The sequence below is a fragment of the Lutjanus erythropterus genome, chromosome 10 (assembly GCF_056507025.1).
Source record: "Lutjanus erythropterus isolate fLutEry1 chromosome 10, fLutEry1.hap2, whole genome shotgun sequence".
NCBI lineage: Eukaryota > Metazoa > Chordata > Actinopteri > Lutjaniformes > Lutjanidae > Lutjanus > Lutjanus erythropterus.
In genome coordinates, this window is record NC_139326.1 from 28,306,518 (window position 1) to 28,319,499 (window position 12,982).

Below are 12,982 nucleotides of genomic sequence, written 5' to 3' on the forward strand. Positions count from 1 at the left end.
GTAATATTTTAGTAATATAACAGTACTTGTACTTGAGAACAGATTTTTATTTCTCCTTCCACCTCTGATATTAAGCGTTACCAATAATTGATACCCAAGTTAATCACATCACAAGACAGGCATATAGGAACATGTTGGACAAGCTAAATATACATATAACAAATAAATTAAAGATAGGATGCAAAATGACAAAGTGTACTAGTTTCTCGATCCTTTAAAACTGACTTCAGTTCCCCCACAGTGATCAGCTCTGACAATTTCAGGTCCTTCTGTACATTATTCAAGGGCAGAGGGACATCGTATTGTAGCCAACACAAGTTCTATTCAAAGCTGTTTAAATACTTGAGATAGTTGAGGAGGAGCAGCCCATTAAGAGAAGGCTGGACTATTTATATGTGTTTAAGGTGTGATTGTCCAATAAAGCATTCCCACGCCCTTTAATCTGGACATGCCACTGCCGTCATGATGGTAATGATAGCTAAATACTGCAGACACAGTTTCTGTTTCTGTTTTCTGTCTGTTTCTGGATTATCTCCACAGTATATACACCGCCAGGACCAGCAGTCACTGGAAACATCCGTCCTCATCTGTCTTTTCACCAAACATGACCCAGAAAGGATCAGGAGAAAACAGAGCAGACACCGGCCTGCAGGGAGAATTCAAGGTTGTTATTGTTGGGGACTCGGCTTGTGGCAAAAGCTCGCTACTCAATGTTTACACTTCAGGAGTCTTTCCACAGGTAAATTATACACACTGTTTATCTGATCTGCTCCATTTTCTGTATTTTCACCTCAGCGTAGGAATAATGCATCCTGAAATCCATTTATATCTAAAAACTAAACAGAATAAAATGTTTGAAATTAACATCAGCAGTCAAGTACTGGAAGACAAAAAAATACATTTCTTTCAGGCATATATCCCATCTGTGTCTGACCAAAGTATTGCAAATTTGTGTTATGGAGGGAAACATTTTCGGCTGCATCTCTATGACACTGCAGGTGAGTCTCATTCTTCACTCACATTTCTCAGTCATCTTGTTGAACAGGTCGCCCGAGTCTGTTGAAGGTGTGTCCAGTCACTCCACAACAGTGTGACATTTTTTTTTTGTCTTTAGTCAAAATAAACTCTACAAAAACAAGCAATGCATGTATGTTGGTTAATTTAGTTGAGAGGGGTTTTATTTTATTTTATTTTAGTGTTTTCAACCTAGTTGTTTTATTTTTATTTTTGATTTACTATGAAGATTTTGGCAGAGCTGGCAAATCATAATGGTACTATTGACAATGGTTGTGGACCTTTTAATTTCAAATGCAGGTTTTGATGTTGTCAATATCAGGTCTGGAGGGCTATGATCGTGTGCGGCCTCTGTCATACCAAGATGTTGATGTGGTGCTGATCTGCTACGATGTCATGAGTCCCTCAAGCTTTGAAAATGTCTTTGAAAAGGTATTTATAAGTTGTCTCATCAGTGATTTGTTGTTTTTGTTCAGGTGGATATCGGAGTTTGAGTAAACACACGTTCACCTTCTCCAATTCATTACTTTAATGAGACAGTTTACCCCCAAATTAAAAATACATATTTTCCCTCATACCTGTAGTGCTATTTATCCATCAAGGTTGTTTTGGTGTGAGTTGCAGAATTTCGGAGATAGTAGAGATGTCTGCCTTCTATCCATGATTATAGAGCTAGATAGCACTAAAAAAAACAAAACTTAATATTCGAGATAATCCACAAACCTTGTTGGGAATATTTTCATGTAGGAACTATTTTCTTTCTACCCGTCTACAAACTCTACTGACCACGCAGAAGGAAGCATGTATCTATTCATGGATGAGAGGATACAGCTCAGCCAAAGAGGACACTGGCAATGTTTGCTGTCTGCAAGTACAAGCCTCTTGTCCATGAGTAGATGCACTCTTCCTTCTGCATGGTGAGTAGGTGTTTTGAGGGGGAACGCCATCCCCCTTTTTAACCTGCCAACCCCCTCTACAGGCCTTACTTAGCAGCAGAGAGAGTGCAGCAGCAGAGGGGTTGTTTAGCTGAATATATTAGTCTAGTCTGCCTGACTCATTGATCCTTTATCTGATTGAGTTTTGTGCAAATTAGAATATATGGCCATGACCAGGGCTCTGAAATATCCCTAGCTTAACTGTGCTGGGTATGAATAAACACATGACAGTGTCCATGGAGCTGAATTAACTTTTTCTCTTGGTCCCACAGCCCTTCTGACAGTTTCATCTTAGATCTGTAGTCTTTCTGACTCTTTCATGAATCGCTTTGATAGTAAGGGGTGAACAAAACAAACCTGAACGATCCCCGCCATTAAAAATGAACAAATTGGCTATTGTGCATGTTGATGTTGTTGATGGGTGTAGTTTCAGTAGAAAGAAAATAGTCCTTACATGAAACTGCACACAACAAGGTTTGTGGATTGTCTTGAGTAACTGGGTCATGATTTTTGAAGAAACATTACTGTTGAATAATCACATATAATATAAATATATATTTTTATGCTTTGTTCTGTTTTTTGGAGCTTGGAGCACCACACACCAAGTGCCATCATATTATTTCCATATTCTAGAGGAGGTAGACATCTCTTTGACCAATATCTCCAAAAGTCCGCAACTCACATCAAAACTAACTAGAGGGACAGACAGCACAACCAGGCCAAAAAGACAGAACATTAAGTCTAAACATAAGAAAAATCACCCACCCATGACCTATGCATTTTATTTTGCAGTTTGTATTTTCCAAAATCCCACAATCTAACTGTGTTTAATATATTTTAGTGGTTCCCTGAGGTGCAAAAGTTCTGTGAAGGCGTGCCCATCATACTTGTTGGGTGCAAAGCAGACCTACGAAAAGACGAAGTCCTGATGAAACAGCTCTTATCATGGGGACAGAATGCCATCACAAATATTCAGGTATCAAACCAGACAAACACCATGCACTATTACCTACGTACAGTTAGTATTACTCTTGACAAGCATCATCAGTGTATAATCAGTGGACAGAACAATATGAGAAGTTGCACATTTTGATCCACAGTTCATTTGTGTGAAATCAACTCTGTTCTGACAGGGAGAGGAGGCGAGAGAAAAACTCAAGGCTGTGCTGTACATGGAGTGCTCGGCCAAAGACAGGGAAAATGTGGACGACTTATTCAAAGAAGTAACAAAACAAGCACAAATGGCACCAAGAGAGCGGAAGAAAGTGAGAAAGTGTGAAAATTCATGTGCTCTGTTGTGATGCATGGTCGTGGCTTACTGCTCTGACAGTCATTCTGCATGTCCGGACAGATTTCCTGTGTGGTTTTCCTTTTGAACTCAGAGTTAAAAATACAATTTGTGCAAGATTATACTGTTTGTTTTCCTACACATGCAATTATTAAAAACATAATACATATATATAACTCATAAGTCATCTCTGATGCATTTTATTCACAAACAGGCAACAACAACAAAAATGTCCTGCAACAGTAAAAAGCTGCAGCTTCATGAACTACTAACACCACACATAAGCAAAACTTACAGTACAGTATTTGTTAAAAATTCACTTTAAAGCTGTGCACTGACAGAAGAAGTGGGGCTTTTCTATATACAGTAACATACATAGGGTTGAATAAATTAACCAGTAAATTAACCAAAGAAAAAAATGCCTATGTTTGCACTGATCTGTTTTAAGGAAGGCACATGTGGTAGTTCCTATCCTGTGTGCAGCTGACCCGAATAAACTTCATTTCATTCCTTAGTCTTTTAGTAACACCATGAACAGTGCATAATGACCATGACGGTCTGTAAGTTATTATCCCCTTATGGCTCCTTGTTCACTGCTATATGTCATAATAATATTATCATTTGGTATTGACAATTTAACCATTTTTTTTTTTTTTTTACAAATTTACAAATTTCAGGAGCTTGTGGTCTACAGAAGCTGTTACATTATCATGTTTCAGCATATGTAGGTGGGTAATAAAGACACAACTGATATTACAATAATGATACCTTGATAAAAAAAAAAAATACAGCACGTTACAATATTCAGTTAAGAATTCAAACCACAGGATAAAAATGCAAATTCACACTCACCACATGGATTTAGAAAATGTAGAAATTAGTCTCAAATATTTAAAGTCTCATGTTTTCAGAGATTTTATTCATTCATCAGATTTTATTTCATACTGCATATATTATGGGATATGATAAACTGACATGGCTAACTGATAATGAATTGTCATCCAGCTCTAAATATGTGCACATTTCTATGGAGCCCATTTCTGTGGTAAAAATAAAAGCTTCTCCTTGAAACTTCCTTGAAAGAACGATTTACTTTGATTGACTAAATTTTTCGATGACTTTTTATCTCAAAATAATGATTTAGTATTGCAAAATACTGACTTTTTATGTCAAAATATTACTTAATTTCTCAAAATATTGACGTAATATCTTGAAATAAAGACTTACTTTTTACAAATAATGACTTTGTATCTCAAACTTAGTGTCTCAAAATAATGACTTCATTTCTCAAATAAGGGGAAACTTTCCCAAAATATTGATTTAACTTCTCAAAAATATTTTTTATTACTTTGATATATTTGATTTATCATTTCAAAACATTATTATTATTAACACATTATTATCTTTTTCTTTTCTAATTGTAATGACTTAAAGGATCTTTTTTTTTTCAAATTGGTGGAAATCGGCTTCCATGTTTTCTCCTCTGAGCTTTAACAGAGTTTTTGTACCAATGTTACAGTAAAGACAATAAAAAAGTTTTTTAAAAAATGGTTTAAGTCCAATAAAAACAATTCAGCAATGTGCCACCAGACAAAAACAACACACCCTATAATCCAAACAATGTATAATCTAAGCCATGAGTGACCATGCTGAAGCCTGTAAACTATGAAAAGTACAAAACATACAAACTTTAACACATTTCCAATACATGCATGCTTTGTAATAATACATTCATCAATGCTTTTTCTCCAAGCCAGTAACCATTTTCATTGCATGTCTGAATTGCAACAGCATTAAAATTGAGGACATCTCTAAAATGAGGACAACACCTCTGAAGGAAGACAAATGATTTCTTCAACACAGATTCCAGCATCAGGCTAATTTAGATTCTCTCTTGTTATGAATATGTGAGCAACAGTAATACACTTTGTTTGAAAGCACTCTCGGGCTAGCACTCAGACTGCACAGAAATACTGTCGGACGTTAACATATTTGTTAATATATTTGTTTTGTTAAAGACCTAAAAAATGTTCTGATCAAATCTTATTCTCCTATGCATACAGATTTTTGGACCTCTTCAAAACTGAGGATTATGCAAATAGTAACATGTCATTTTTTCAAAAGACTGAAAAATCTAGGTAAGGGAAAAGGAGTGTAACAAATATCTGATAGAACCTACAACAATTGGTAACTAAAATAAAAGTTCCTCTAAGAAGCCAAAGAACTAAGACCTCAGAATTTTTTTCTGTTCAGACTGTGTCAGCTGAGTAAATGTAATGTAACTTGTTCCATATTTTTGGCTTTAAAGTATGTCGACAGTGATTCTAGTAGAACTGATATGTCACTCAGCAACTCCCACGTTCGATGAGGTAAAATCACTGATTTCGCTAATGGAGTCTGGTTGTTTAGAAAGAATAATATTTGGCTCACATAACGGTGGCTTAATGTCGGAAAGAGGTTTCTGATGGTAAGATCAAACCATGAAAATATTCTAAACACTTGAACTGGGCTAGTTTTGTTTAGGTGTCTGCAGCAGTCCATTGCTTAGCTTCCTACACTGGTGTTCCTGCTGCTTCTCTAAACTTGAGACGTGCCAACTGCCCTCTGGACGCTGCAGTGGTGATGAGTTATACAGAAAACCTCCACTGGCAGCAATAGAATAAACTGTGAATTGTGTAAACTAAAGAGGGAAAAGTTCTGACAGAGCAGCACCACAATTTGAGTACCTGAGCTAAGAACAGACTTTAAATTAATATAAAAAAAGAGGTTCTGGCCCTAAAGCTGTGACTAATCTAGTCATTGTTTTGATCTGATGAAGGTCATCCCAGAGGTCAGCAATGTGACCCAGATTTTCCTACTACTGGTGCTACTAAGTCCTGTTTTATAATATTAATAACAACTAAACAACATCATAGTTGTCATTCATGTACAGTATTACTGTGTTGTAATTTGTAGCTGGCTGTTTAGCTTCATTAAAAATTCAAACAAGTGGATGTCCTCCCAATTTCCATGACAGTACACTGAAGTTCATGTTTGAACTCTTTAAGTGGCATTAGCCTAAAATACATAATGTAACAATGTGATATATCATTAAACGAGACACTGAAATGTTAGAGCAAATGATTTAAATTCAAAGTAAAGGTAAAACTGTTTTCCTGCTGTAATATATAATGTGAACATGCATTATCCAAGACTGGACTGAGTCAAAACCTGCACTATAAAAAAAGAGAGAGAAAACTAATATTTTCTCAGCAAATGAGTTTGAAAAAAAAAAAAAGAAAGAAGTTTTGCCAACTTGAGATAATTATCTTTATTTCCCATAATTCCCCCAAAATTCTGTTCTTCAAAAATTGTTCACAGTGAGCTGGAAATCTGATTTCTCATTACTTCAGTGCTTGGAAATTAAATGGTTACAACTGAAAATATTCAATTATTAACCATAATTCCCTTTCACTTGAATGAGTTTTTTGACATGAAACAATTTTTGACTTTTTTTTTTTTGGTTTCTAAAGATTCAAGTTTTTCTATAGGAAAAAAATAATTATCTCAATAAAGGATAATAGGTCAACAAAACTTTTTTTTTTTACAGTTTATAACTAAAGACTTTTAGTTTGACTTGACACTCATTTTTTACAGTGTGAAACACTCAACGAAGGAAACTTGCAATTTCAAAAAAAGCATATGAGCTCAGTTCAAAACAATAAAAAATAAAGCTTTTATAAGAGATTTCAGAATAAAAGCACTGTTGGATGTCCACTGCTGTTGTTTGCTAACTGGTTCTAATTAGGGGTAGTGGACTGCGGCCTTCAGGTCGTCGTTCTCAGCCCTGTGGTCCAGCTGGTTCTGGAGCCGAATGACCTGCTCCAGCTCCCGGATCTGTCGGTCCGTTTTGTGACTGACAAGTGTGCGGTAAAAGTGGACGGCAAACACGATAAAAACGATTCCAAATGGCACCATGATGCAGGTGGAAGCGATGGCCGCAGCCTCGCCAGAACTGATGGTGCCATTGTTTTCTTCAGTGTTGCTTTTAAGGGGTAAGAACTTGACCCAGCACAGGAGCATGACCTCTGTGAGGAAGAGGAGGGTTCCGATGACAGTGGAGAAAGCCCAAGCTAGTTCTATGTGGCGGTGCATTCGCTCATGAGGAGACTCGTTGACTGAGTTGAGGTTGTGGACATTGCTGACGGCCTCGAGGTTTGGGAGGATGCAGGTGCTGATCATGAGGGCGAAGAGGTGAACTGCGACCAGGACTGTGGTGCAGGCACTAAAGGCAATCAGCAGGCCTGGAGGATACGTGTGATCCCGCTCGAGCTGAACCTCCACCATGGCAACCTGGGAAAATGCAAGAAAAATGTCAATATTTGCAACATGTATAGGTAGAGGAAGTGTCTGTGTTAATCTTTACCAACTGGGTGTTTTTATTCTGATTGTTTTATGTATTTTCGGAGCTTTCATTTTTGCATCCTACAATCTTTAGGTGCATCTGAAGCTGCGAGAATTAAAATTGGAGTCAGTATTAAAGGAGAAATTCTATATTCACACTAATAAGTCATAAAATGTCCATGATATGTCATCAGAGATTAAGGAAATATGTTAAGTCAAAATACTTGCTTCTCTGACAATACTGCTATTTTAATTTAAGACCTTAACAACGTTAAATAGTAACGCTTGTGAGTTTTCCTCAAAAAACGTTGCCATGATGACACATTATTCGCCATGAAATATGAAGGTGTTGTAATCAGAGTGTACAGTGTAGCTGGTAATGTCTTCATCTTGTGAATCTGTGTGTGTCATCATGGCCAGATGTGGTCCTGGAGACACCTACTGCAGCAGGAGCTACCACAGAAGTGGTTCTGAGTTCTTTGCCAGGTGCTCATGTCTGTTTGTCTGTGGACAGATCTTGGCAGTACAAAAGCATCACTGTGCAGATGCAGTCACAAAACTTCACAGGTGTGTAGTTGAGGTTTCCAACTAATAATGAAATAATAATGTAGTAAGGACTACTGAGTACAAGTATCACTACTGGTGTGACCCCAGTGTGGATTCTGTTGTGGCTGAATGGCAAGTGCACTCTGGGCATGTAAGTCAAAAGAGAAAACACTTTTTTCAGAAGTAACTCTCACTCTGAAGAAGAGACTATGCACAGAGAAGCATGGACTCTTTTCTTTTACCCTTTACAGGCAGAATCAGTAGGATTTGTCCAAGGTGCTTGTAAACACATCAGGATGTCAAATACCAAAAATTTAGGTTGGTGAAACATCCTGAGCAAAACAATGAGAAAAAATAAGGGAATACAGACAGAGGGAAGGGGCTCTGCAGATACAGCCACCACCATTATTTTATTTATTGATTTTATTTATTATTATTTTTTTTTCCAGAAAATGTTGCAGATTATACCTTTAATGTTTAAACAACCGTATCATGTTGTTGAATGTTTTTGCTCCTTGGCCTATGATTTCAGAAATTTCTCACTTTTGTGGATTTTAGATATCCGTTCATTGATATTTTTATGATTGCGCCCTCTTCACATTTCCATTTATCCCACTTACATTTCAAGTTAAATTATTTCTTTTTCTGTTTCTAGGGTAGACATATGTTACAATTAGTTAATTAGTTTGTTGTTGTTTTTTGTTTTTCTTTACTCTGAAACTTCCCAAAGCAAATTGTATACCCTAGAGTCTGATTGATATGTTATTGGCCAGATATTGGCCTACCACAGCTATATCGGTCTATAACAGTATTGGCATATATGTTGTTTGATATGCATATATATAAAAACTTTTTTTTATTTTAAACAGAATATAATGCAGATTGTTTTTATTTGTTAACTTCATAGGCATTTTGTGTGTATTTGATCATTGTTCCTAATATGGCTATACACGTAAGCTATTTTGCTCTATTCGTTTTTTATTTATAATTATTAAAAATACAGATGAAAAGTTATTATCTGAGTGCTGTGACTGTAAAAGACTTTTGAAGGATTATTGCAAAAAAAGACAAAAAAAATGTGTGTTCATGCACATATTCTATATCCCCTCTATTGTATTCTGTATAAGAAAATAAGTTGATATATCGACATCATATTTTTTTTTATCATTCATCATCGGTATTGGCATCTGCCCAAAAATTCAGTATCAGTTGGGCCCTAAATAAGTATGGCAAGTAATTACCAAAACTGGTTTTGATTGAAAAAACATATATCTAAAAACAAGACAAACAAAAACATGTTGTTGAGCCTTGAGAAATGCTGCTCTGCGGTCTATTTGTTGTGGCGGAAGATAAACCCGGACTTTAGGGTGTGTAGGCGAGCCCTGTGAACTTTACATGAACACTTTGATTCTCTTGATCCGTTACTATCACTGTGGGATTCATCTCATGCAAAGTCAGACGCGACTAACTGTGACCTTTTCGTGCACTCATGTCATTATTACACCGTCCTGGTTGAACTAAAAGGGTCACGGATGTTAAATATCGGTGCAGAGGAGCCGTCATTCGGCCTGCAAAGTGTCACGATCGCTGAAGCCCTTCAAAACAATCATCTGCGTCATTTACCGTAAGCGTCTGCCGTTCGTGCCGACGGCCTCAGACGCGTTTGCATTCATGCAGTAAACAGAAGAGGAACCAGAGGAGCTGAAGTAAACTCACCATGGCGAATCCAGACAGCAGAGCCGAAGTGCGGCTGGTGGCTTTTAATTTGGCTCGACTCAAGTAGAGTTTTCTCCATGACAGAGCCTGCATGGAGTGCTCGTTCAAACTCATTCCGAAACTTCTCACAAGTTGCCACTTCTTTTTTTTTTTTTTCTGTATAAATACAGTGTCTGGTTCAGTATAAACCGTGTGGCTTTACAGGCTGGTTCCCGGTGAAGTAAAAGGATGAAAAGCGCGCGCAGGAACTGTGGTTTCGATGAGACACCGCATCTAATAAACACAAAGACAGACACCAAACTGTGTCAAAACTTTCCTGCAACAGCTGACTGGAGCTGTCAGAGGAGGAAACACAAGATACCCACAATCCAACGCTCTCCACAGGCACTGCTGCAGCTCGCCTCCTGGTGACACTAAAGCACTCTCACTGTCATGAAGCTGATAGACTTTTACTTTACGGATATTAACACCCAAATTGTACAATTCACCAGCTTTTACTGGCTTGTTTTTGCTGCCCACACTAGTTTCTATAGAAGAATCGGTACCACTTTATGCCCTTATAAATTCTTTCTAAATAGTTTATAAGTTATAAACCCTTTAGAAACTGATTTAGGTTATTTTCATAAATTCAGATGGCTCACTCTTTGGCCAGATCAATTTACTACTTTCTACTAATTAATCTGACTAATGAGTTAATCACATTTATAACTGCAAACTACATTACTGCAAAAGCAAGCTTTATTTGTAAAGTAGCATCACAAAATACTATAGCTGGAATCATTCATCTGCTATTAATCGATTAATAAGTTAATCACTGATTATTGTGCTAATTGATAATCAGTTTGAGTAACTTTTTAAAGAAAAAAGTTCAAAATTCTCTGATTCCAGTTTCTCAAAAGTGACTATTTCCTTTACTCCTCTATGGCAGTAAACTGAATATCTTTGGGTTGTGGACAAAATAAGACATTTGAGGACGTTATCTTGGCTTTGGGGAGCATCGATGGACTTTTTTTTTTTTTTTTACATTTTCTGAAAATTTATAGACCAAACCACTAACTGAGAAAATAATAAACAGATTAAACAATGATGAAAATAATTGTTAGTTGTGGCCCTACAATATACCATTTTAATATCCACTATGCATAGCAACGTGACAGCATATATCATATCAACATCTGTGATATCAGTGAGGAGGGTTGCTGATAGCACGATGAAAATGTCAAGGTAAACAGTATTATCAAAGCCTCTGCAGTGAGACAGAGGCATGTCATGTCACTTTAAATATATTTTTATGTTAATATTTATGTTCTTTTACTTAAGTAAAAGTTTAATACAGAGAATTTATTACTTACATATTCCGTATTACTACATTTCTTATGCAGTAAAACACAATATTTCTATTGTGCTGCTGCAATACAGGAAAACATTTGAATCATCTGAACTCTGCAGACACAAGGCAAGGCAATTTTATTTATATAGCACCATTCATACACAAGGCAATTCAAGGTGCTTTACAGAACTTGAAAATACATTAAAATAAAAACATTAAAGGAACGTTTAAATTGCATTTGAGATAATTAAAAACAAGATCTAAATGCAAGACAATAAATAGTTTAAAACATTAAAATGCATTTAAAAAGCGAACAAAATAAAAGCAACAGCAGACAAATATAAAAACAATAGCTAAAGATTATCCTAAAAATATGTAATGTATCCACTTCACTGGTAAGCTGCAGTAAACAGTAATGTTTTAAGCCCTGATTTAAATGAGCTGACAGTTTCAGCTGACCTCAGGTGTTCTGGAAGTTTGTTCCACAGGTGGGGAGCAGAGAAACTAAAGGCTGCTTCACCTTGTTTGGGTCTGATCCTGGGAACACTGAGTAAACCTGTTCCAGATGATCTGAGGGGTCTCTGTGCTTCATAACGTACAAGTAAATCAGAGATATATTTAGGCCTGAGACCATTTAGTGCTTTATAGACAAGTAACAAGATTTTAAAGTCTATCCTTTGACGCACAGGAAGCCAGTGCAGTGATTTAAGGACTGGTGTAATGTGCTCCACTCTCTTGGTGTTGGTGAGGACTCTGGCAGCAGCGTTCTGGACGAAATTATGTATTTCAATTAGTTACATCTCATTTAATGTTTAGTTAAATTATTTAATTCTTTCCTATTTGTATCTACTTTAAATATATCTGTAGCCATTCTTGTTGTAACTCAGTCACAATAATCAAAGAATACATATCATGAATAGAACATAATAACAGTTTGTATATAATCAGCATTACATAACCTGTAAATAATCTGCATGTTCATCTCTGTCAGAAGGCACCCTGCATGCTGTAAATTAATCAAGTCACACAATTTACATTGATTGTATTTCAATTCAATAAGTTTTGAAATGTCCCAGTTGGTTTTTCTCAACATTTTGTTTACCTGCTTACCTCACTCACTTGAGACACACACACACACACACACACACACACACACACACACACACACACACACACACACACACACACACACACACACATATATTTCACAGCACAGACTGCTTTCCCCAAACACTTATTCTTGATACTACCACTGGATGGCGCTAAAGTAAGATATTTTCAGAACAATAAACTTTGTGCCTTTACATGATTCATTATTATGTCATCATTATTATATCATTATAATACAGTTCAACCCTGAGTAATCCAGTGACACATGTATTGTTGTCTTGGCTGTTACACAAGCACACTGGATCTAAAGTCTGAGGTCTGTCTTACCTGGCTGCACAGGTACAGTCTATTAGAACATGGACACAAGAAAATTCAACTGTTAAATGAAGAACAATAGAAACAAGTCAAATAGAAAATCAATCTATAATTATACCCTTTGGAACAAGGAAAATGCCACAAAAAAGACAGAGAATACCTTGGTTAATAATTCTTTGAAAATCTGGAGAAAAATACAATATAATATAAAACCCCATGATTTATTTTTAGTATTATTTTGTTTCTTTTTATATATATATATATTGATATTTTTTCGTCTTTCTTTTTTCCCCCTTCATCTTACTTTTAAAAAATGAGATTGAGATCGAATATGTATAGCTCCAA

The 12,982-nt window shown here is 36.3% G+C and overlaps 1 protein-coding gene and 1 long non-coding RNA gene across 2 annotated transcripts; one reads left to right on the forward strand and one right to left on the reverse strand.

Annotated features, from left to right (window-relative positions):
* The first annotated feature begins 1,259 nt into the window (after positions 1–1,259).
* Positions 1,260–3,683, forward strand: LOC146320595 (uncharacterized). The gene is made up of 3 exons (XR_014771504.1): positions 1,260–1,446; positions 2,791–2,925; positions 3,083–3,683. It is a non-coding gene; the product is annotated as an uncharacterized LOC146320595 (long non-coding RNA).
* Positions 3,684–6,568: 2,885 nt separating this feature from the next.
* Positions 6,569–10,280, reverse strand: LOC146320596 (calcium release-activated calcium channel protein 1-like). Its single transcript, XM_084729589.1, has 2 exons — positions 9,883–10,280; positions 6,569–7,569 (listed from the first exon to the last, which is right to left on the reverse strand). Exons 1-2 carry the CDS (start codon positions 9,994–9,996, stop codon positions 7,021–7,023), a joined length of 663 nt encoding a protein of 220 aa, XP_084585715.1. The 5' UTR covers positions 9,997–10,280; the 3' UTR covers positions 6,569–7,020.
* Between the last annotated feature and the right edge of the window lie 2,702 nt (positions 10,281–12,982).